The sequence below is a fragment of the Trichosurus vulpecula genome, chromosome 7 (genome assembly GCF_011100635.1).
Source record: "Trichosurus vulpecula isolate mTriVul1 chromosome 7, mTriVul1.pri, whole genome shotgun sequence".
Lineage (NCBI taxonomy): Eukaryota > Metazoa > Chordata > Mammalia > Diprotodontia > Phalangeridae > Trichosurus > Trichosurus vulpecula.
In genome coordinates, this window is record NC_050579.1 from 28700830 (window position 1) to 28725395 (window position 24566).

Here is a 24566-nt window from a genome sequence, read left to right on the forward strand (position 1 = left end):
GTCCCTCCCTCCGTCCCTCCCGGCACGCCCCGCCCCTTCTGCGCGCGCCCCCGAGCCCCAGCCCCTCCCAGGGGCGCTCCGCCTCCCTCTGCTTCCCAAGGCGGCCGGCCGGGGGCGGGGCGGGGGCGGGGCGCGCGCTCCCTCCTCCCTCCCCCCCGCCCAGTCTCCCCGCTCCCCCCTGTCCCCCCCCCGCCGGCCCGGCCCGTCCGCGCGCCGTCAGGGGGCGGGGCCCGGCGGTGGCGGCTGAGCCAATGGGGCGCGGCGGCGTGCGGCGGCGGCGGCGGCGGCGGCAACGGCGGCCGCGGAGGAGGCGGTAGAGGCGGCGGCGGCGGCGGCGGCGGCGGTGGCTGGGGCTGGGCGGGGGCCGGCGCTGGGGTCAGCCTGAGGCTGGGTCGGGCCCCGGCGGTGGCGGCGGCGGTGGCTGAGACGGAGGGGAGCGGTGGCTGAGGCGGCGGCGGCGGCGGCCGAGGAGGATCGGGCGCGGAAGATGGCGGCGCCCGTGCTGCGGGTGTCGGTGCCGCGCTGGGAGCGGGCGGCCCGGTGCGCCGTGTGCGCCGCCGGCATCCTGCTCTCGCTGTACGCCTACCACGTGGAGCGCGAGAAGGAGCGGGACCCCGAGGCGCGGGCCCTGTGTGACCTGGGGCCCTGGGTGCGCTGCTCCGCCGCCCTCTCCCCCAGGTAGGCGGCCCGGGCCGGCCGGGGCCGAGGGAGGACGGGGCGGCCGAGGAGGCCCGGGCTGGGGGAGGGGGAGGCCGGCTGGCCGGGCGGGGCCGGAGCGGACAGGTGGCCCGGCCCCTCCCGCGTTCCTTCAGCCGGCGGAGGTAAGTGGGGCCCAGTCTCCCACGGCCGCCCCGGCGAGAGGGTGGGGGGGCGTGGGCGAGGCCGCACTTGACACCCCCCCCTCCCGCGAGTGTGACCTTGCCCTGCCACGGGACGCTCGGCTGTCCCCCGCACGACGCGCGTGTCCGGGCAGGGGGCAGCCTATTGCCTCGGCGGGGCGTCACCTGTGCGGGACGCCAGTCCGTGCAGCAGCGGCGGCCCTGTGGGGGACCCTAGGGAGGCGCCCCTCTGCCCCGCGCCTTCTCCCCCAGTGAGGCTATCTCTCGTGAACAAGTTCCTTTGATTTACTCGGGAGACGCAAACTTGCGAGAGGCTCCCGTCGTGGGGGGCCAGGCTCAGGATCGTGGTCGGTTCCCTTTGGCTTCCATCTGTTGACGTTCCCGTCAGTTCTGTTTTAATGAGCATCTTCCGATGGCTCGTCCTACCCGTCTGCCGGGCTGCAGACCCATTGTCTGCATCCACGCGGGAACGTGACTGCCCGCCTGAGCTCCACTCCTCGGGCTCCGAAGTGAGGAAGACCACCCCAGGAGTGTGTGCTCCATCCGTAAAGTGAAGAAGTAAAAAGCCCGTTCCTTTGTGACCCTTTCTTCATCCTTAGTCTTGCACCTATCAGAAATTGATCGCGTGAAAAAATTACCGTATGTCCAAGAGGTATAATTCTGAGTGAAGAGAGAAGGCCGGGCACGGTGGCACTGAGTTTGCGTCTGGCTTTGAGCAGGGGTCATTGGCCTCACTTTCCTCATCTATAAGATGGGGTCAGCCCAGTGACTTGTGAGGACCATTCTGCTCCAAATCCGTGAGACCTTGCCGTATAGTTTTGTTGTGACTCAAACGAGGGTTACACAGTTACTGAGATGCACGGGAAGATGAGGTTCCTAGGGATAGGTTTGAAGAAGAATTGGCAAACTGTGTTAGGGAGTGTGCAGGACCAGGAAATACATGAATGTCATTCTACTTGCCATAGAGATCATGGTAGACGGTGATAAATAATTTCTTAATAAAAGAGATTTATTAAAGGTCACGTACGGTAAGTGACTTGATACAGCATTTTAATTTATTTTTTGAAGTAGTTTCGAGAGTTTAGAAGCTTGAACCTAGTTTTGTTTATCCTCTAGGAGTGAATGGAGTGAATATGGCAGAGAGTAGAACTAGCCTTAAAAACGCATGCAAGCATCTGTTTCCTACTTCTCCTTGTATTTTTTGCTATTGATTCAGGTATTGTCATCCAGCAGAAGTATTAGCAATATCACTATCATAGAAAAGTTTGAGCTCTTACTAGATTAATAGAGTTGGAGAATGAGGGTGGGGAAGTGTAAGATTTATTGAGGACTCTGAGTTCTTTTCCCTTCTCTACCATTAACTCATGTGACTTGGAGTTGCTTAACCTCCCCATCTCAGTTTCTCAGTCTGTAGGTATGCCATCAGATAAGGATGGTGTAAGGATTAGAAAGATTTTTTTTTTAAACAGCAAACTAGGTAGCCTAGAAAGCCGGGTTTTCTTTCTGCATGTTGATGCTACAAGACACCTTTTTAGAGGGCATAGGGTGAATTACAGAATCTTCCGTTATTTAAGTGTTTCTTCCTTCAGATGACGAGGGACATACATTGAATTAATTGTTTATGGGCTGTTCAGTCCCTGCCCCGTGGTGGCACTATATGAGAATATAGCTGAAGGCCATTTTAAGCATTTTCGGGGGTGTGACATGAGACAAAAATGGCGACTCCTTCATAGGTGATGTCTAAATCACTTTTTTATCAAAGCAGTACCAAGTGGTCTGTCTCTTGAGAGAATACAATTGGGACAGCTAGGACAATTTGCAGTACCTCAAGACAGTCTTGGAAATAGTTTTCAGATTGGTCAGGCCCATAGAAAGTTTCTCTGGATTGCAGTGTTTATATTGGATTAGTCATCCCCTCCATATATTGCCCAAAGTAATAGGAAGGGAAAGTATGATCTATTAAATTCCTTTTGGGCTTGGTGCCCAATTCCTTGAGGATCATGGTTAGAGAAGACTTCAGATCACCTAGCCTAACTCCGTCATGTGAAGAAACTGAGGCCCAAGGAGGTGAGTAGCAATCATGATAGTTTACTTAACAGCTTGACATAGCAGTTACGATTTTACCAAGCTGAATTGTCCAGTGCTTTCCTTTGACTCGGTGGCAGTCCAATCCAGAGCTAACCAGACAGGACTAAAATGGATGGAAGCCCATTTCCCATGGAGCCTTTTCTAGTCAAGTGCCTACTGGTCTCTGGAAAAAAAAGGACAAAAATGAAACTGTGCTAGTCCTCAAGGAGCTTAGGCTTTATCGTAGGGGAGAGAGTAACTCAAACAACTGAAGTACAAAGTAATTTGGGAGAGGGGACGGTAGGGAGAGGGATCAAGAAAAGCCTCTTGTGCTCAGCCAGGCTTGAGCAGGGCCTGGAAGGAAGCCGAGATCATGGCTGGTCCCTGGGTCTGCTTCCATGGGACCAGGAAGCAGTGTGCTGGAGTGGATGGAGGCGGCCAGATGACAGGCTTCAGGCGTTACCTCTGTTACCTGCTTTGGGCAGCTGCAGCTAAGACTCAGGGCCTTGCTGCTCTGCAGTGAGGGCCAGTGTTCTTGACACCAGCAAAGTCACAGAGCCAGATTTTTTAAAAAGCCCATGCCAGGGCATTCCAGCTTGGAGCAAGGATTTCCTTTTATTTACACAGTGAGGTGGCATATTGTGGCAATCTGGTGGATGGTCCCTTTTTCAGGATAATGTTTATAAGTAATTGGAGAGAATGCTAAAAAAAAAATTCAGTTAGAGGTTAGTCAGAATTAAAATGGAGTTTTCCTCTCATCCAAGTTCACAGACCCCCTGAAATCTTTCCATAGAGCCCAGTTTAAGATCCTCTAACCTAAAGTCAGGCAATCCTGAGTTTTCAGCCCACACTCAGAGAGCAGTGTGACCCTGGGGTGAGCCTCTGTGTGCTTCGGTTTCCTCATCTGTACATTGAGGGAGCTGGCCTGGGAGTCCTTCCAGCTCTAACCTGTGATCCTGTGACAGTGTGAATGCTGCTTCCAGTGTTTACCCGGGATAAAAGCCAATTGAAAATCTATGTATGCATACATGTGCATATGTATACCCAGATGCAAAACATACTTATGCATGTCACTATTCTGTAACCCTTGTTTCTTGATACGGAAACCAGAGGAATTTGACAATTTTAGTGTCAGAAGAGTTAAATGAGAAGGAAACAGAAGTTATAGATAGAGACCTAGAAGTGGAAGGAACATTGAGACTAGTTGGCTTCATCCTACCATTTTACAGATGAGGAAACTGGGGCTTGGCAAGATCAGGTGATTTGCCCAAGGCAACCCAGGGGGGAAATGGGAAGGGGGGTGGAATTGGAAGACTTGTCCCCAGACCCTAAAGCCAGTTCTCTTTTCACTGTACTTTCTCCCCAACAGAATCATAGCAGCTCTATTTTCTTAATACTGTTCAGTTTCCAAGGCCTAATGTGTCACACTGACTCATGGATATAATGAAGAAATGCTGTGAACAAATGTTTTATTTCTGGGGTTCATTGCATTTCAGAATTTGTCTTTTAGGAATTTTTTCCTTTCCATTCAATTGTCATTCAAAAATACCAGTCTAACACAGCCTCACCATTGAAAGTAGAAGTCGCACTCTAGAGCTGATCATTTCTCCATAAAGAATATTACAGTAATTCTCTTGCTTTCAAATGTTATTGTAGGTAATAATTATAATCTTTGCAAATACAGATATTTGATGCCTGTCTCTTTTCTTGCCTTATCTGGGACTTTCTGAGTTAGTTTTCTTCATTTTAATAATAATAATAATAAAAACCCTCTTCTGTTTGTTCAGCACATCTAAATGAAATATTTTGTTTTACCCTTATGATAACCCCGTGAGACAGGTAGGACAAATGCTGTCCTCTTTTCTAAAGATAGGAAGATGGAGGCCCACAGATTTGTCAGTTATTGCAACTTGCTAGCAGTCCTAGAACTAGAATCCAGGTCTTCCGACTCTTTAGCCAGGATTCTAAGAATTGCTAATTGAAAATAAGCCAATGCTGTATTATCTAGAATTAAGTAATTGCCACCCTGGATCTTCAGAGCAGGGTTTCTTAAACTTTTTCCACTCCTGACCCCTACAGTGCCTCTTAAACTTTGGGGTCGTAGAAGTGCTGCTAGAGGAATTACTTTTCATAAATAGAGAGCCATGTGCTAGGTTAGGCTATTGCGTCATTGATCTGGACCACATGATGCTTGATATAATAAAATATAGAGATTTCAAATGGTGCAGAGCACCCTTATCGTTTGTGTATTCCTGGAGTCATTTCTTGATCGAGTACTCAACACACAGGGATGGTGATCCCTAGTTATCATGTATCATTCAGTATTAAGCGATACCTTTAATCATGAGATCTAAGTGAGAAGTCACTGCTCATTCACTTCTAGCAGGACAAAAAACTGTTCTTCATTCAGTAATTCTTAAAGGCCTGTGAGCCATGCAGGGGCCAATAAATTTCCTTAGGTATGTAGCCGATCAGGTTTGTAAGCCCTGGAAGATCTTTGGATCTTAAGACCTATTATAGGCCAGGACCTTGCTGGTGACCTTGTAGGCACTGCTTTCCCAGGAGGGGTGGCTCATGAATTTTTTGCCTTCTAAAGAGGAGGGAGCTGAGGCTTAGGATTGAATGACCTGCTCATTTCTCACACTTTTATTAAAGATCATAACCCGTAGACATGGACCCAAGTAGACATGGGGAACGCTAATGCATACACAAGGATCCCTCTGCTGCATATTGACTTAGTTTTAAAATGTAGTGTTACCTGTGGTTTATTGTATTTCTGTTTGTTTTGTTAATATTTCCCAGTTACATTTTAATTTGTTCTGCCTATACTTGGGTGGCCCACTGCAGCTGTGTGTTGGACACCTCTGGACTAGAGAACCCATGTATATAAATAGGCCGTGGAGAGTGGAAAGAGCATCGGATTTGGACATGTTGTTTACTCTTCTCTAGGCCCATTTCCTTATCTTTAAAATGCAGGTCGTTTGCGCCCTCATTTTGCAAATTAAAATACTGAAGCTTCACCAGTACCCATCCAGTTGGCCCAGATGATAAAAGATGGAAATAATGCTGGAGGGCTGTAGGAATACAGGCACGCAAATACACCGTTGGTGGGACTGTGAATTGGCCCAGCCATTCTGGAAAGCAGTTTGGAATTACAGGAGAAATGTCACGTCTATTCATGTGCTTTGGCTCATCATCCATCCCCCTATTGGGTATGTACTCCAAGGAGCTCAAAGACAGAAAAGTCTTAAAGATATCGAAATAGTCATAGCAGAACTTAGTAGCAAAAAACCGGGGAGGAAAAAAAAATGCCCATCAGTTTGGGGGGACGGGAGTGGAGAATGACTGAACACAATGATACTCGAAATGGTTTGCAATATTATTGTGCCTCAAGAAATGAGGATTTAGAGAAACATGGGCTGACTCTGAAGTGATTCAGTGACTACAGCAGAACCAGGAGAGAAATAGGCCTAATGATGAGAGTAATGCTACTGAAGAGAGCGTTCACAGACAGGACAAAAGATGAAACAAGTCCCTGCTCCTCAGTATGTAGAGAAGAGGGGGATGGCAGATGTACTGACAAATGTGGCTGTGGTTATGGTGGGTTGTGCTGTGATTGTTTTCCTTTGTTAAAAGGAGAGTTTTTGAGAAGAACCTGTATCTACGTATAAAATCAGGAAATTACTTTTTTTCCTTTTTAAACAAAAGGCATCAATAAACCTTAAAAACTTAAGGGGAGATTGGATAGATGACTTTCAATTTCCTTTCCAGCTCCTTAGTCCCAATCTGTTAAGTTCTGTGCTTCTATTAAACTGGATGTTCAGCTGTTCCTGGAACTCAGCAGGCTGTTGTCCTCCACTGCATGCATGGACACAAGTGTTGTCTTGGTCTGGAATGTACAGCCTCAGCCTCTTTACCATTCATGATCTTCCGCTCAGGTGCCACCACTTCCTTCCATTAAAGCCTTCCTGGAGAAAAGCAGTCTTTATTTCCTTCCTTTAATTTACAGAGAGGGCTTGTTTGGATCTCTCCTTTGATCTATCCCCTAGTTGCCTTGTGTTAATACTTATCTGTGTATTTACCTGTTCAAGTACAACAAGAGCTCTTGAAGAGCATTTGCCTGGTCTGGTCCCTATGCCTGCCATTCACTCCTTCCTCACTTCCACCTTCTAGAATTCCTTGCTTCCTCGAAGTCTCTTACATTATGCTTATACTAACATAGTTGGCCACTGCCTTACCAGAAGGCACTCATTTATTTTATTTTTAAAAAATAAAATGCCTTGAACCCAAATCACTGGCTCTCGTTGGCCAACAGTAGGTCAGTCCCAGCCTAAGCCTCGCTTGGTAATTGTTGCCACTGGGCCCAGATGGCTCCAGAGGAGAGAGTGAGGCTGGTGACCGCACAGCCCTCCCTCACTTAAATCCAACTCACATCTCCTTCCTGACATCATTGGGCCTCTTCCTGAAGGAAGGACAAAGAGCAACAAACATATGTGCACATATATATACAGACACAAATGTATACGTATATGTATATATATTGTATCTACTCAGTATTCCTGTTGATCCCCGCACCACCCTCCCTCCCCCAAATGTAAGCTCTTTGAAAATGAGGACTCCTTGGTTTTGGTCTTTGTATCTCCAGTATCCAGCACATAGTAGGTGCCTTATAAATGCTTGTTGAATGACTATTATTAGTAAAATACAGTACTCTGATTGTCACCTGACAGTTATTACCTTGTGATCGTCACCTAAACTCTCATAATCTTGGAGATTGATTCAGCTTTGATAATCAACACCTCCTTAGCACCCTCACTTGCCTCTCCCCTCTGATTGAAGGGCTGAACAATGAACTCCTCCCAAGGTTGTCCTTTATAGTGGGCTCAGACTTTTCCAGCTAACTTTATTTACCATCACCTGCTTTGCTCGGGGTTCTTATAATGGGCCTGCATGTACCCTCTGGTGCCCAAGCTGGTGGTGGTGGTGGGGTGTTTCAACTTCTTTTTTGTGTATTGTCTTCCCCCGTTAGACATTAGAAGCTTCTTGAGGACAGGAACTGTCATTTTCCAGTGCTTAGCATAGTGCCTGGCATATAGTAGGCACTTAATAAATGTTTATTGGTGACTAACTTCCCAAAACATATTCCTGCAAATCACTAGTTTCTCAGTTAATTTGGTAATTGAAAAGTTGTTTCAATTGCCTCTAATTCAATTTTTAAAATTGAAAGAAAAGATTACTTTGCTACTGTCTTTATAAATATCATTTGATAAGTATGATAATTTCATGTGATTAGAGAAGACCAGATGTCATTCAGTACAGTATATCATTTTGAAAAGGCATTTCCTTAGCATCTCAGAATTGAGGTGTCCTAGGTTAAAAAAAATTTCCCACAGAGATTCCTGGGAAAGAAGAGCTTAAGTGGGTTTTTGTGCCAAGGATATTCTATGCTGTAGGGTGAGGGATTTTAAAAAATGGTGTGCCAGTGTGGGAGAGCATGTTGATGGTCTCAAAACGAAGATCAAAATTTAACTTTGGCTCAAGTCCTTGCTTTTCCACTTACTACTTACATGATTATAGACAATTCACTTATCCTCTCTGCCCTTAGCTTTTTCCTCTATAAAACAAAAGAGGTTGAACTAGAAAACTTCTGAGATTCCTTCTGTGTTTCTGACCCACACTTTGCTGTGTGGCCCTGGGTAAGTCACTTACCCTCATGGTGAACTCTGGCAGTAGGGAGGCCTACTGTATGCCTACAGGGATGATGTCATAATTTTGGACTACAAATAAAAACATGAAACCCAGAAAACAGCTCCTAGCCTAATGTGTGTAGACATGGAGAAATAACCCTTTTTTTTTGGTGAGGCAGTTAGGTTAATTGACTTGCCCAGGGTCACATATCTAGTGCCAAGTGTCTTAGGCTGCATTTGAACTAAGTCCTCCTGACTCCAGGGCCAGTGCTCTATCCACTGCACCACCCAGCTTCGCCTTGGAGAAATACTCTTAAAAGGAGACAGAAAATTATTCCAGTACATTTTTCATCTAAGGGAACTGTATTGGTATGCACTAATTATCTAGGTGAGGGAGCCCTGAAGTACTTTCATCTTTAGGCTTATAATATGTAGAGGTGGTGCATGCTCAGGAGGCATCTAATCACAGTTGCTTCTTTTTGGGAGATTGCCTTTATCTCTTGTTTGAAGCCATTTGCGTCTACTATTTTATTGATTATTAAAAGAAATGAAGTTGGCCTGCATTTCCTTTGACAATTTGACCCTTGAGTTTTATTGAAGGAGAAAGGTTTCTTCATTTCCACTCACCTGGAGCACTGCGTTTTTGGCTTCCCGTGTTTTGATGTATTTATTTTTGTAAATAGGGTGATTCCTTGTGTCTGTAAGCTGCAGTTTATCAGGCCATTCCCAATCACTGGTTGCAATTCCCATTCGTTGGACACAGGAAATCTTTGACTTTTGAGAGTGGGTTTGATTTTTGGAAGCAGTCACACATTTGACAGTAAAGTGGAATAAAGAGACTTATTAAGGTTGAATAATGCAATTGGGGGGCAAAACCAAGGCATGGTTGTAAAATGAAGCGAGCTGACTTTCTTGTGTGGTTTAAACTAGCTTTGAATGCCATTGCAAAAAGGGAGGTCAAAAAAGATTTTGAGCATCAGTTGAATAAATATACTTTCCTATGGTAACCACTCAAAAGGTCAAAAATTCTTTTGGCTCTTTAAGTTTATAAAATCCTAGCAATCATTTTGCAAAGAGCAATCTAGCAATGTTTATCCCATCAGCAAGCTTTGTATGTGTCCAAGTGCTAGGCACTTGGAACTTTCAAGGAACTTCCATTCTATGAGGGACCCTGCTTTTTATATATATGTGTGTGTATATGAATGTATATGTGTGTATATATAGTAACACACATACACATGGACATGAAGAATAAATACAGAAAATTAGGGAGGAAGGGAGGGAGAACATGAGCTTTGGGAGCATCAGGAAAGGCATTGTGTATTACCTCTTGAAAGAAGAGACAATACTGCGAGGTAGAAGGGCGGTGGGAGCACATGCCAGGCATGGGGGCTGATGGCAGAGGCACAGAGGGAGAGGAACAGGAGAAGGAGCACCTGCCATGTGTGAGCCACAAAGAGGAGGCCACTTTAGCAGAACCATACAGTGGGGAGAGGGGACGCATGTTTAATGAGACTAGAAAGATCTGTTGGGGCCAGAGTTTAAAGGGCTTTAAAAGCCAAACAGGAGTATATTTATTATCTTAGAGGCAGTAGGAAGTCAGTGGAGTTGAGTAGGAGTCACATGGTCAGAGCTGGGCTGAAGGAAAATTCATTTGTCATCTGTGTAGAAGATGGATTAGAGTGGGGAGAGCCTTGAGGCAGATTAATTTGGAGGCCAATTCAGTAGTCTAGGTAAGAGGAAATGACAACTCGAGCTAAAGGAATGACTGTGAGTAGAGAGAAGAGATTGGATGTGGGAGATATGGTAGTTTTATTGTCCGACTCTCTGTGACCCATGCATACAAGGTTTTCTTGACAAAGATACCGGAGTGGTTTGCCATTTCCTTCTCTAGCTCTATCCACTGCTCTACCTAGCTGCCAATGGATTGGCTGTATGGGGTGAGGGAGGGTGAGGAGTGGAGGATCTTGCCAGGGTTACTAACCTGGAAGGCTGGAAAAAATCTTGTTTCTTCAACACAAAGAGGACAGTTTAGAAGAGGGGGCAGGTTTGGGGAGAAAGATGATGACTCCTGTTTTAGACATTCTGAGTTTGAAATGTTGGAGGGATGTCTACTTTGAAATGCCAGTAAGCAGTTGGAGGTTCAGGGCTGAAGCTGGGGAGTGGGGGTGGGGGGTGGGGAGGTTGGTAATTAAATTCCTGGGAGGTGATGAGGTTGTGAGGGTCTCTGTACTGAGAGAGCATCTAGAGAGAGAAGCAATGAGGGCCCAGGATAGGGTTCTGTACTCAGGGAGGACACTGAGAAAGAATGGTCGGACAGGATGAGTCCCAGGAGAAAAGAGTGCTACAAAAGCTCAGAGAGGAGAGAGGTGTCACGTGTGTCAGAGAGTTAAAGAACGTTGAGGACTGAGAAAAGACCGTCATGTCTGGCAGTGACAGAGTCATTGGTAATTGGAGAGAACAGTTTCAGTTGAGTGATGGAGTCAGAAGCCAGATTTTAAAGGGATGAGGAAATGAAGGGGTGCAGTGAGTGTAAACAGCTCAATCTAGAAAGGGAGAAATAAAGTGGTAACTTGGTAGGATCGTAGTGTCTAGTGCAGGTTTTCTAAGAGTCACTTGGACATGTTTGAAGGCAGTAGGAAAGGCATGGGTACATGGGAAGAAATTGAAGACTAGAGAGAGAGCAATCTGCTGGAAAAGAAGGGAGGGGAAGAGGTCAAGGGCACATATAGAGCAGTTGACCTGGCAGGGAGAAGGGCCAACTCAGGAGAAACTAGTGGAATGAGGAGAGTGTAGAGAGAAGAGGGTGCTCACAGTAAATGGTGGTCTACTTTTTCTCCAGGACCTCAGCAGAGAGAGTTTGGGGGCGAGAGGCTTAGGAGGCCTGAGTGGGGCAGAGGCAGGGATTTGGACAGCTGTTGTGAGATTGTGGCCAATTAGAGAGGAATAAAAGGATTGCTTTCCTGTACTGAGGGTGGGTGTACCTGCTCTGGGCTCCATTTGGCAGCATGTTGAGTAGGCCGATGGTGGGAGTGATAGAGGGACTCATGGGTAGAGTCCAGGTGTGGTGGTGAATTGGTACCTGTTGGGTCCAGATTGGGAAGGGAGGAAAGTGAATTTGAAGTACTAAGGGGTGGAGGAATTGTAGGTCTTGGTGAGGGTGAAGAATAGGCTTAGAAAGGGTGAGGCCTAGTGGGGAGAGGATGGGCAGGCAGAGCAGTAGCAGACCACTTGTTGGCAGTGAGGAGAGATCCACTTCTGACCATCCCAGCCTCCAGCTCAGGGACAGTGGCGGAGCTGGCCCTGGGCCCCGAGGAAGGCAGAGCTGGAGTGAGCCGCAGCCTGAATGGCTGCTGAACTCCTGGAGAGAGGAGGAAGGAGGACCTGGCAGCTGTGGGGGGCAGGGGGGGGGCATTTTAATACATTTTCATAAATCCTAGTCTCTTAGTTCTGTCTAGTTCTCTTTCAGTTGTACTGCGTGACTATGTCCTGTTTGCTACGTCCGTTGCATGCAAGTTTACTTTGTATGACACAGTTTCTGCCATTGGCTATCAAAGTCTGACTGCATGATTGGGGTCTTAGTGGTGGCATGCTCTATTTTAGGTTGGAGTTATCTGGATGCTTTAAACTCATACAGCTTTTTTTTTTTTTAAGTTAGAGTTAACTAAAACCATTTTCTCTCTTTTAAGTGAAGGGATACAAAAGCCTTTCTGACTGCACACCTAGCCACATGTTTCTTTTCTGGGACAATTCTGTGGAATTTGTTTTGGAAGTTGGAGTCTAAATTAAGAACATTTCATGACAATTGTACTGTTAAGCTCCTTCCAGCAGTGGTTGTGTGAATGGAACTGTAGTACAGTAGTTTTAACCTTGAAAACTGATAGCATTAGTGACTAATGCATATTAAAAGAGACCAATAGTTGATATAAGCACTTCCAAAGTAGGAGCATATTATCTTGTGACTCAGAAGAAGTCACCGTTATGTTGAGGTTTTTAGAGTTACTCAGCTTACAATCCCAGGCCCTCACTGGAGGCTAATGTGCTTTGGAGAAGGGGATCATAACTTTAAAATTTTATTCACAGTCTTTTAGAATAGAGAGTGGATGGCTCAGCTTCTTAAACAGGCTTTTGGAGGGAAAGGTAGAATTTATCTGCTTTTGCTTATAATATTGAAGATCATAGATACCATGGAAAAACATTGTCACCCAAACCATCAACAAATGAACATTTGTCCAGTGCTTCCTGTGTGGTAGGTACTGTGAATTGGTCCTTGTTCTTAAGGAGCTCACTTTCCTCTGGAGGAGGGGATACAGCATAGACATAAATTAATAAATACAAGTTGTAGGAAGAGATTTTGAAGAGTCCCTAACAACTGAGGGAAGCAGAAAGGCTTCTTCCTGAGCTAAGCATTGAATGAGGTTAAAGGCTTCCAGGAGGAGGGGGAGGGCAGGAGGGACAGCCCATGCCAAGGCAGCAGCGGGAGGAGAATGGCAGCCCAGAGGCCGGCTTAGCTGCATTTGGATTTGAAATCTAAAAAGAGTTATTCCTTCCTTTTTAGGAATGTAAAGTATAGTATAGTTGGCCCTTTCAAATCGTGACCCACATCATGGTTTCGCTATATCACGGTCAGCATAAGAAATCAAATGGGAATTTTTTGGGAGTTTTACAGAAGCCCAGATGGCACTCGAAGGCCAGCAGATGACCCAGAGCCTATGACCAAATACTTAACCCAAATTTTACAGTAAGGTACTGCAAACACCCCATAAAAGAAAAAGAAGAAATTCTTCTTTGATACAAAGGAAAAGCTAAAAAATTTTATGCAGATTTTCCAGATTATAGGGGGCACCCGTGCCCCTAAACGCCACAGTGCGGGAGGGATAACTACATAAATTATCTTGTCCCCCCACATTGCAAAGTCCCATCAGTTCTGCCTCCATTATATGTTTCGCATCTGTACCTTTTCTACATTCCCATTGTACCCACTCTGATTATCTCTCCCTGCCGCTGCCCCCCCCCCAACCTCACTGGTCTTTTCTACTTTTCTAATTTTGCTGTTTCTGCCTCCCCAAGTGTCCATTCGGTCCCTTCTCTCTAGTCACTTGGCCAGCACCTTATGTCACACCCTCATCACTTTGTATTTGGACTGTTGCAGTAGCCTCTCTGCTGGGCTCTCTGCCTCCAGCCTCTCCCTTTTCAGGTTCTTCTTCCACATGGCTGCTAAACGTATGAGGGTGTCACTCTACTGTTCCATAAATTCCACTAGCTCTCTGCTGCCCTAGGAGAAGATCTGCAGTCTCTTGTTTGGTGTTTGCAGCCCTGCACAGCCAGGCCCTCATTACCTATCCTGGGCCTTCCTCACCTGTCATCTTAGCTTTTCTTTTATTGTTATCTGTGCCTGGAATGTCCTCTCCCTCACCTCTGCCTCCCACAATACCCTTGTTTCCTTCGAGATATATTTAAAAGTGCATCCCTTTTATTCGAAAGATGAAGTGGAGAATCATAGAGGCTAGGTTGATTTTTTTTCCTCAGTTACACAGATCAAGGCTTGGCATTTTTTCTTTGGCTCTAGGAGCTGGCTTCCGATTTCAGTAGGAGCCTGATGCATTTTTCACCTCTTAAAGAATGTGAACCAAAATGGTGACGGTTCACTGTATGTTGCAGTAGGCCATTGGTTTCCAGTCCTAGGTGGAGATCCAGATTGAAGTCCCTGAGGCTGCTCCAAAAGGGCCTTGACCATGTGGCCAGGGACCCTCTGGCTTCTTTACTCCTTCTCTCTTTCCAGCTTCCTTTAGGACATTGAAGTCTGAGCTGGAGCAGGTGCCTCGAAATCTGAGGATCCTGAGCGGTTCCAGGCAGGCCTTTGTGCCCTTCCGTCCTTGGCCATAGGCACGTTCAGTGGTCCTTTCCTGGGCTCTGAACTTTACAGAATCACACACAACCTCAGTGTTGTTGGAAGAGATTGCAGAACATCTAGTTCAGAATCCTCTCAATAACATAGTTGGCAAGTTGTCATCTGACATTCCTCCAAGACCTCCGGTGGGGATCAGAGGGGAGCCTTACTGCCTCCTCAGGCCAGCCATTCCTGCACTTTGGGGGCAGTTCCAAATTGCTAGGAAGTTTTCCCAACCCTGGAGCCTAAAGCTGGATTGGTTGTTTCTAATCTGCCCTCTGGACTTAAGCAACAGAATAATCTTCTTCCACATGATGGCCCTTCAGATACTTAAGAAAGACTGCTGTCATCTCCTCCCTCTCTCTTCAGCATGGGTCCCATCCCCAGTTCCTTTAGCATAGCGTGTAATCACATTGTCTTCTGTCCCCTCACTGTCTTCCTGCTCTGTGTCAAACACTCTGTGTGGCCCTGGGTATAGAAGGACAAACCAGCACCTTCCCTCAAGCAGTTTACGTGGGGGGAGGGGAGTGGGGAGGAAACAACGCATACGCAAAAGATGAAATATAAAATATATCAAATCTCATTCCTTGGAGGTGGGATCAGATTAGGCATCCTATAGGAAGAGGTGGCACTGCTCTGCTGTGGTGATGAGGGAGCCCATTCTGGGTATGGGGGATAGTCTAGGCAAAGGTGGGGAGACAGGAAGTAGTAAGCAGGGCCAGTGTGCCTAGAATGTCACAGATGTGAAGAGCAGTATGCCCAGTGACTCAAGAGCCAGATTACGAAGGTCTTTGGAAGCCAAGTAGAGGAGGCTGCAAGGCAGAAGAGGGACCCCCTGAAGCTTCTTCAGCAAGTCAGGGACATGGTCAGCCATGGCCATGCTTTAGGACCGTCTCTTTGGTAACCGTGTGGCCTGGATACAGGGAGACCAGTCAAGAGGCTCTTGCAGTAATTTGGGTCAGAGGTGATGAGAACTTGAACTAGAATTGTGGGCTTGTGCTGTGAATGGAGAAAGAGGGATCCATGGGACGCCTGCTGTGGAGGTGGAAGGAAGAGTCAAGGTTAGGAACCTGGGTCATGGGAAGACCAGGAAGAAGGCAGGGTTCTGGGGAGATGGGAGATAAGACACCTGCAGCACCCGCAGTTGGAGATGGGCATTGGTAATACAGCAGGGCAACTGGGGGTTCAGTTGATAGAGCGCCAGTCCTGGAGTCAGGAAGATCTGAGTTCAGATCTGCTCTCAGACACTTACTAGCTCTGTGACCCTGGGTAAGTCACTTCACACTGCCTCAGTTTCCTCATCTGTAAAAAGCTGGAGAAGGAAATTTCAAACCATTCCAATGTCTTTGCCAAGAAAACTCCAGATGGGATCATGAAGAGCCGGACACGACTGACAACTGAACAACAACAAAATTGATAATATAGGACATAGGCAGTTAGTAATATAGGACTGGAGAGAAGTAGGGAGACTTAGAGCCGCTCTAGCCTGTCAGCGTCCCAAACTGAGTACACTGCTGTAGGTACATGTGGTCTCTATCACTCCCGCCCCCCGCCCTGGTCTGGATTGCTTCTCTCCTGTCACCTCAGGCAGAGGGTGTTGGTGGAGAGCCAGGAAGACCTAGGCTCAAGGACCACTTCTGCCACATGTTGGCTCTGGGACCCTGAGCAAATCACTTGACTGCCTGGTGCAGAGAAGCTGCTATTCCGTGTTAAGAGATGGTGTTTCCTCAACCAGGAATTCCATGTGTCTTCATTAAGGCAGAAGCCCAGTCCCTGTCCCTGCAATGGCATGAGGTTTGAGGCTTCTTCTCCTCCCCAGCTTTATTGATGCTGAAACAGAAATGTGTATGAGAGGGATTTTGCTTTTGTAGTTCCTGTAGGTAAAACTGACCAAAAGGTAATAGATGCCACATTGACCTGGCCCTTGGCCATTTGTCTTGCTCTCACAGATAATTTTTGGTAACCACCTTAGCTCAGTGGTGTTTGATGTTGAGGAGTGATAACAAAGTTCTTGTCTGGGCAGGGCATCTACCTGGGTTGGAGCCAGGCCTCCTGGCCTTTAAAAAGCCAACCTTGGAGCAGATTTGACTCTTCCTGATTTTCCGTTGTCAGTTAACCAGCATTTTATTATACGTCTACTAAGGGCCTAGAGAGAGTAAGACAGCCTCTGCCCTCAAGGAGCTTAATGTTCTGTGCCAGCTCCCACTTTCTTTGACTTCCTCCCAGCCTTATTTATCACTTGTTCCTGCTTTGAGGTTAGTAGATTACTGGAATACCTTGATTAAGAAATAGCTTTGGAGTGAAATCATCTTAGTTTTTTAAAAAATGAGCAGAACTGCCTTCATTTGAATGTAAATGGGGCCAGATTTCAGGCAGAGTTGTGAAGGTTCTTAAGTCAGTTAAACACCCTCCCTTTCTGCACCCTTCTCCTCCACCCCCTCCTCAAAAGTTTACAAAAAATCCTTCTTTCAGAGACTCAGACCCTCTCTGCCTTGTCTTCTGGTAGAACAGGGAAGAATCCAATAACCACTTTCTAGACATTGATTAATTGGCTGGTTGTACTTTAATGGAAATTCATATTAATAATTTGTGTTTTAGCATTTGGCTAATTCTGGATACAGGAATTACAAATCTCCTGTCAGATTGGCTAAAATAACAAAACAAGAAAATGATAAATGCTGGAGAGGATGTGGGAAAATTGGAACATTGTTACATTGCTGGTGGAGTTGTGAACTGATCCAGCCATTTTGGAGAGCAATTTGGAACTATGCCCAAAGGGCTATAAAAATGTTCATACCTTTGACCCAGCAATACCACTTCTAGGGCTGTATCCCAAAGAGATCACACAAGTGGGAAAAGGACTCATATGTACAAAAATATTTATAGTGGCTCTTTTTGTGGTAGCAAAGAATTGGAAATTGAAGGGATGCCCATCAATGGGGGAATGGCTGAACAAGCTGTGGTATATGAAGGTGATGGAATACTATTGTGCCATAAGAAATGGGGATGATATGGACTTCCTAACAACCTGGAAAAACCTACACGACATAATGCTGAGTGAGCGGAGCAGAGCCAGGAGAACATTGTACACAACCACAGATATATGGATTCTGTGAGTACCAACCCTGACAGACTTTGCTCTTCTCAGCCACACAAGGTACAAAGACAACTCCAAAGGACTCACGATGGAGGATGCTATCTACAGCCAGAGAAAGAACTATGAAGTATGAATGCTGATTGAGGCACACTTCATGCTCTCCTTCACCCCACTTTTTTTCTCTCTTTTGTTTTTACTTTTGGGTTGCTTTTTTTTTTGGTTCCATTTCTTCTTTCTCATGATTCATTCCATTGGTCGTAATTCTTCTCCACAAGTTGACTAGTGTGTAAATTAATTCAGTGCGAAGTTCTATGTGGAAGTTATGTGGGATTCCATGCCGTTTTGGGGAGGGAAGAAAATCTGGAAAAGTATGTAGAACCGAGTGTTGTAAACTAAAAATAAAAAAAAAATAATAGAAAAAGAATAAATGTAAAATATAATGCAAAAAAATCTTTTCCCTTTATTAGAGGAATTTCAAGTTTCAGAAACCAGGTGTGGCTATTTTGAAGGATCAGGGAGCCTTTGAAAGGACATCAGGAGTCACACACTTACAGGACCACATAACAACTAGAATCTTATCTGCCTAGTCCAAGTACTGGCCATTTGCCTTCTGTTTGAAGACTTCCAGTGACAAAAGCCCATTACTTCCCCAGGCAGCGAACTCCACCTTTGCATACCTGTGACTTGGTAGAATGTTTTTTCCTATCAAACCAAGATCAGCCTGGGATAGGTCTGTTCTGGGCTTCTGCCCCTCCCAGTTCTAGGCCCCCCAAGGCAGGGCTGCTGCTTCTGTCTCATCTGACTACAGGCCTTCCAGGGGAAGGAAAGGGGAGAAAGCTCTGTGGGGTGAATGCAAAGGCATTTACTATAGAATCCTTATTTTCCAGACACCGTGCTAAGCGTGCAGGAGACCATGGAAGGAGAAAGGCAGGGTGAAGGAGCCCTTGGATGTGGTGGTGACGAAGGCGGGGGCTGCTTGGGGGTGCTTCTTCATTCCTTTCTTAGGCTGCCCTCTGGGCCATGCAAAACAAGGTGAATTCTTCTTCCCTGAAGTCTCCTCTCCTAGAGCTCCTCTAGGGTTTTTTGCTTTCTCTCATTGTATCCTTACTTTATGACAGTTCCTGGTGCATAGACATCTTCATAATAACTTTTTGAGTAGAATGGAGTCAGTTTCAAGCCCCTTTACTCTATTGGTCTCTCTCCTCTGGACATACTTCAACTTGTCTGGGTCTTTCCTAATACTCTCTTGCTTGGATCTAAACCCAGGACTTCAAATAGGGTTTGTCCAAATTAGATCCCAGAGGGTCTTATATCCTCCTACCTCTAGTGACATAGGCCAGGTACATTCTCTCTTTGAGTGCTCTGTCATAATGACAAGCCACATTAGCCCATAACTGCTAACATTTCTTCTAGACATAGGGTTTCCAAAGACAGTCCAAAGGGTCCCAGGCATCCCTAGGCTGCTCTTGGGGATGGATGAACCTGTCTTCCAGGTCATCTCCTTACTCCTCTTCTCCCTCTTTCCCCATCACTTCCTCCAGAGCTTTTTTCATTTCACCCTGGCCCTTTTCCTGCCACTCTCCAGGCTCAGTTTCTGCCCTTCTCCTTTCACAAACCTATCTTTTACCTTTCTCTCCCATCTGCCACAAGCTTCTTGTTTGTGACATAAGTTTCTTGGCACCCTTGATGTTAGTTTAGCTTATGTTTCTTAGCGTTTTTTGTAGATGTGATGTCAGAGGATCGTAGTTAGAGGGGCCCTTAGAGATCAGTTGGTACACCCTTTCATTTGACCAATGGTGAACCTCAGTAAAGCCCAAAGAGGGGCTTTATCCAAGGACCCAGAGTTGGGGCTAGTCTTGATCCCTGGTTCCTGTTAGCACCAGACCAGACTGCTTTCCCTTCTCTCTCTAAGCCCTGACTCACTTCCTTGGGTGCTTAGGAAGTTTCTGATGAAGTGTGTCATAGCAGCGAATACATCTTTTTCCTTCATAGAGTAGTTATCAAGCATATGTTTCTTTGTGTCTAGGTTTATTTTGGCTCAGGTTGTATTGTTTTCAATTATCTAAACTTGTGAGAAAAACATTTTTTGAGATAGGCATCCTTTGATTTAAGCACAATCACATGTAAAACAGAATAAAATCCCATGAACTAAACCACTCTCCTTTAAGCCACGTTGAGACAGCTGAGGTCCTTCGCTCCCAGCCTTGCTGGCTTAGTGCCACCTGCCCAATAGGCAGCGGCAAGCTGTCTTTTATTACCTCTGCTCTGGGCTCTTCTGCCCAAAGCTTGATAGTTACAGCAGGAAATGTCATGGGGTCACTCAGCTGCCAGGACAGATGGGCCCTGACTGCAGACCCAGTGGAGCTGGCTACGTGCTTTCTGTGGCCCCAGGGACCTTGACAGCTCCAACCTGCTGATACAGAAAAGGTCTGATAGTTGGCCATTTTGACCATTTCTGGGGTTTGTTAAACAAGGAACTGAGATAGAATTGTCTTAGATACAGTCACATTGGGTTTGGGTGTCCACATGCTCGTTAATTGAGACAGTCTGTTGCAATGGCCATGAGACTGGATCTGGAGTCAGAGGATTATCAGTTTAGAACCAGAGACTGCTTGGAGGTGCCTAACATCGGGAAGGTCACTTCCTCTCACTTGGACCTAGGGTCTTCGTTTTTAAAACATTTACCTCTAAGCACACTTGGCTCTAAATCTTTGATCCCTTTCATAGCCTATGTTTCAATTCAGATTCTAAGATTGTCTGTCTAAATGTTGAGGGGAGCAGTGTGATATTGGGGAGGTGTGATAAATTTTTTTTTAAGTCACAGTGCCCAATTTTGCTGTTTTTCAAGAGGTTGGGTTCAGTAACTAAGTTCGGGAAATATTTGTTTTCTCCCCCCTCAATAGTATAAGCATTCAGCACTGATTGAATTTTCAGGCTATTTTTATGCCACTGTCATGTGATTATTGAACCTTATTTGAGAATTCAGAAGTGAGAGTTATGATTAAAAAAAACAAAGTTGAGTTGGGTTGTCCATTGTTGGGTATCTTGGCAATGCTCTTTGCTCGTACTTGTTCTTTCAAATATAAAACTGTCAGTGATAGCTTTTGGATTTCTGTCACCTTCATTTTCCATTTTGGTCCCTGCCCAGAGTATCTTCGCTAGCCAGGGTGCCTTCCCTTATATAGCAAAGAAAACCATTCGACAAACCCATCACCTGCGTCCCACATTATCTGTAGTGTTCCATCCCCGTAGGTTCCCATTTCTGCAAAGCAGGGAGTGAGGTAATTTTTCCTAGCCCTTCTTTGGAGCTAAGCTTGGTCAGTATAACTTCACAGCATTCAATTGAAAATTTGCCATCATCATTCTTTTCCTATACATCATTGTGGTGATTGTGTGTATTGTTTGCCCAGTTCTGCTCACTTTATTTTGTATTAATTCATAAAAATTTTCACTTCTCTGTATTCTTCATGTTCACCATTTCTTATGGAGCAACAATATTCCATTACATTCTATTATTTTCACAGATGCCACAATTTGTTTAGCTAGTCCCCAATGAGGGACATCTACTTTGTTTCTGGGTTTTGGTTACCATGAAGAAAGCCCTGCTGTGAATATTTTGGTTAAGTGTGGGATGCTTTCTTTCTTTGAGCTCTTTGGGGGGGGTATATGCCTAACGGTTTAATTTATGGGTCAAAGGCTGTGGATTCTTTTAATTGCTTGCTTAGCATATTTCCAAATTGCTTTCCAGAATGGTTGGATCAGACCATTGTATTTATTGGGCCTCTTCCCTGTTGTGCCCCACTCCCCGCAAACATAGACAGTTCCATCTTTTGTCATGGCATCTTTGTCAGTTTTCAGTGTCAGGGGAAACCTCTGTAGTTTTAATTTTTATTCCCCTTCATGATGACTCAGAGTGGGTATTTCATGTGATGGCTAATAGTTGGCATTTCTTTTGAGGGCTGTTTGTGCCTATCCTTTGATGACTTTTCCATTGGGGAATGGCTTTTGGTTTTACCTATTTGTGTTTGTTTTCTGTAGATCTTGAGAATCACCATTATCTGAGAGTTTTGCTACAAAGATCCTGTTGTTCTTTAGGGAACTTCTTATACAGCAGCTGGGCATGGTTATGTACAAATTGAGTTTGGTTTCAGATCTTATGATAGAACCTTAATGTAAAGCAGTGAGTCACTGGTGGCTTACAGTATAGATAGGACCAGGCATTAGCGCAAATTCTTGACTTTTCCTGATGTATGCATTCCTTTAGTAATTGATTGATATTGAGAAGAAACCTTTCGATCATGTTGTGTACCCCTCTTATGTGGCAGGTCAACTCTTAAACCAACTTGCTCATTAACCATATTTTTATAATCTGCTGATAGTGTAGCTTGAGCACTTGTAGCGGGAACTAGTTTGGGAAACAAAGTGGAGTTGTGGATATTGTTGCTGAAAGATGGATTCCTGAATATACTAATAAGCCCCCTGCTGTAGCAGATTGCTGTTTGGCAGTTGGTGGTAGCAAGCTGTTGTTGTTGAATTCTTTGAAGGTCCATAGCCAATATTATAGAGAAAAGGAAGGATTCTTGTATATGAATAGGCCCCTTTTGGCTCATTAACTCCTGGGATCTTGATAAGGTAAAATTGAGCCAAGGAGGTAAGTTTGAAATCTGGGGTTGATTTGGGTAGAATGTTTACATCAGGATTGATGCTGATTCTCGATCATTTCTCTGGTGTAAAAACTTCTGAACCCCCAACAAACTCCTTTCAGTACTCTGAGTTGACTTAGGGTGTGTTGCTTTTCTGACTTTTAACCAGTAAAAAAAGCTCTGCATCCTTGAAGTCTGAATATGATTATTTTTCATTTTGTGAGTTGCTTTTTCAAGAAGCGTCCTAAAATATATGTCCTGTGTGCTTTGGGGAGTAGATGTACTTTTGTCATAATTATTCTGCCTTAGAGTAATTATGATGACGGTAATAAAATTTTGGACTTGGAACATTTACTATTAGTTATCCTAACTAATACTAATAATGATAACAGTACTGATAGTAATATTGTTTTCCCTTTTAAGAAACTTTTCCAAATACGTTCTCATTTTGTCTTTACCATGGTCTGTAGCCCTGTGAGAAAGATGGGTGAGTACTATCCCCCATATTACCCAGGACACTGAGGCACGAGGGTGCTACGTGACCTGTCAAATTACAGTGTTATCGGTATCAGCCGAAGGTGGAACAAAGACTACGAATCAGTCACATCATGAAATTTTACAAGATTTAATAGTAACTTATATCTTTCTAGTTGTCATTCATTAGTGGAATAGCAGATCTCAAAGCAGTAATTGGGTTAAATAGGATCAAGGTTGAAGTTAGATGTGAAGGAGTGGGTGTTGGTTTTTTAATGCCTTAGTTCTTGTTGAAAGAATGGTTCCTTCTACCAGTCTCTGTTCCTACCATTAAAATCTAACATTTATTGAGATTATAGGGCACTTGGCATTGGGAGACAATGAAAGTCTTTCCCTTGTTTGTAAGGATTCATAAGTTTAAAAACCCAAAGGAATTTTGCGGTCAGTTTGTCTTGTTAAGAAGCATGGTTCCTTTTTGGATATCTTGCAATGTTCCTTTCCTCCTTTCTTTTCTTGTAGTACTAACGCACATAATTCAGGACGGTGGAGCTTCCTCCCCCCCATTTGTAGTTGTGGGGCTTAGGAATTCTCTGCATACATTCTCTATGCTCTGCTGAGTTGTTGTAAAGGAATTTCCATCAGAAATGGGAAGCTCAACAACCATCTTTTCCCAGTCTGAGGTTGGCTGGTAGCTAGATGTCTGGAACTGTGGGCTTTATTCATGGAGCTTCATTCAGAAGAGAGGTGAGGCCCAAATTACTGCAGTTTGGGGGGAGATGATTTAAGTTGTATTTATTTTAGCCTGTTGCTCATTTCAGTTTAATCCTCACTTGAGTGAGAGATTACAGTGATCGTGCTATTCCTAGCAAAGGTAAGGTATAAATGTAGCCACTGTATAAAGAAATCATAAATGCTTACAAACAGTGATTCTCAAACCTCCCATTCCAGAAGCAGCACAGTTCCATTGAAACTGGGGCGGTGTATTATTCCCTTAGACCAATACAGAGAGCATCTTTTAAATTGGGAAACTTTTTTTTTTCTGCTATATTTAATGAAGTTTCACGTGATCTAGGCAGCTAGATGGCACAGTGGATAGAATGCTAGGTCTGGAGTCAAGACCTGAGTTCAAATTTGGCCTCAGGTATTTACTAGTTGTATGATCCTGAGCAAGTCACCTGACTTCTATCTCAGTTGTCTCAGATGTAAAATGGGGATAATAGCACCTACCCTGAAGGGTGGACAGGATAAAATGAGACATTTGTAAAGCACTTTGCAATCCTTAAAATATTCTTTAGCTACTATCATAAACTAATGTAAAAAGAGTATGATTAAACATGGGACTAAGTGAAACTTTATGCAGAAAGACCTTGGGAAAATAGTGTAATCTCTATTAAAATCTTTAATTTTCCCTTTTCTATAAAATGAGGGGTTTGACCCCCTCCCTGATAAAGTGGTGAGGGGGTCAAGATGCAGATTGAGAGGGGCAGCAAGGTGGCGCAGTGAGTAGAGCACCAGTCCTGGAGTCAGGAGGACTTGAGTTCAAATGTGCCCTCAGACACTTGACACACCTGCTAGCTGTGTGACCTTGGGCAAGTCATTTAACCCGCAATTGCCCTGCCTCCCCCCCTGCAAAAAAAAAAATAAGATGCAGAGTAAGGCATATATTTATGGACTTAGTCAATTTCGGGATTTATTTTGCCCTAAATATGGGTATTGTTATAAGGCTTTTAGTGTTGTTTTTTCCTTCTAATTGGGGGATGGGAGAGAAAGCAAATAAATGCTTGTTAACTGCAAAAAATCTTAGAAATATAAGGACAGGTTTGGACTAAAGGATCTTCAGGTTTCTTCCAGCTTTAATTTTCAATGTTA

General features: G+C 44.9%; 1 protein-coding gene across 1 annotated transcript in view; it reads left to right on the plus strand.

The window, feature by feature from the left end:
* The first annotated feature begins 347 nt into the window (after positions 1–347).
* The window catches only part of VKORC1L1 (vitamin K epoxide reductase complex subunit 1 like 1), a 48503-nt gene continuing 24284 nt past the window's right edge, over positions 348–24566 (plus strand). Inside the window, exon 1 of the mRNA XM_036766937.1 lies at positions 348–678. Within this exon, the coding sequence (XP_036622832.1) occupies positions 488–678 (191 nt within the window). The 5' untranslated portion in view covers positions 348–487. The remainder of the gene's footprint in view (positions 679–24566) is intronic.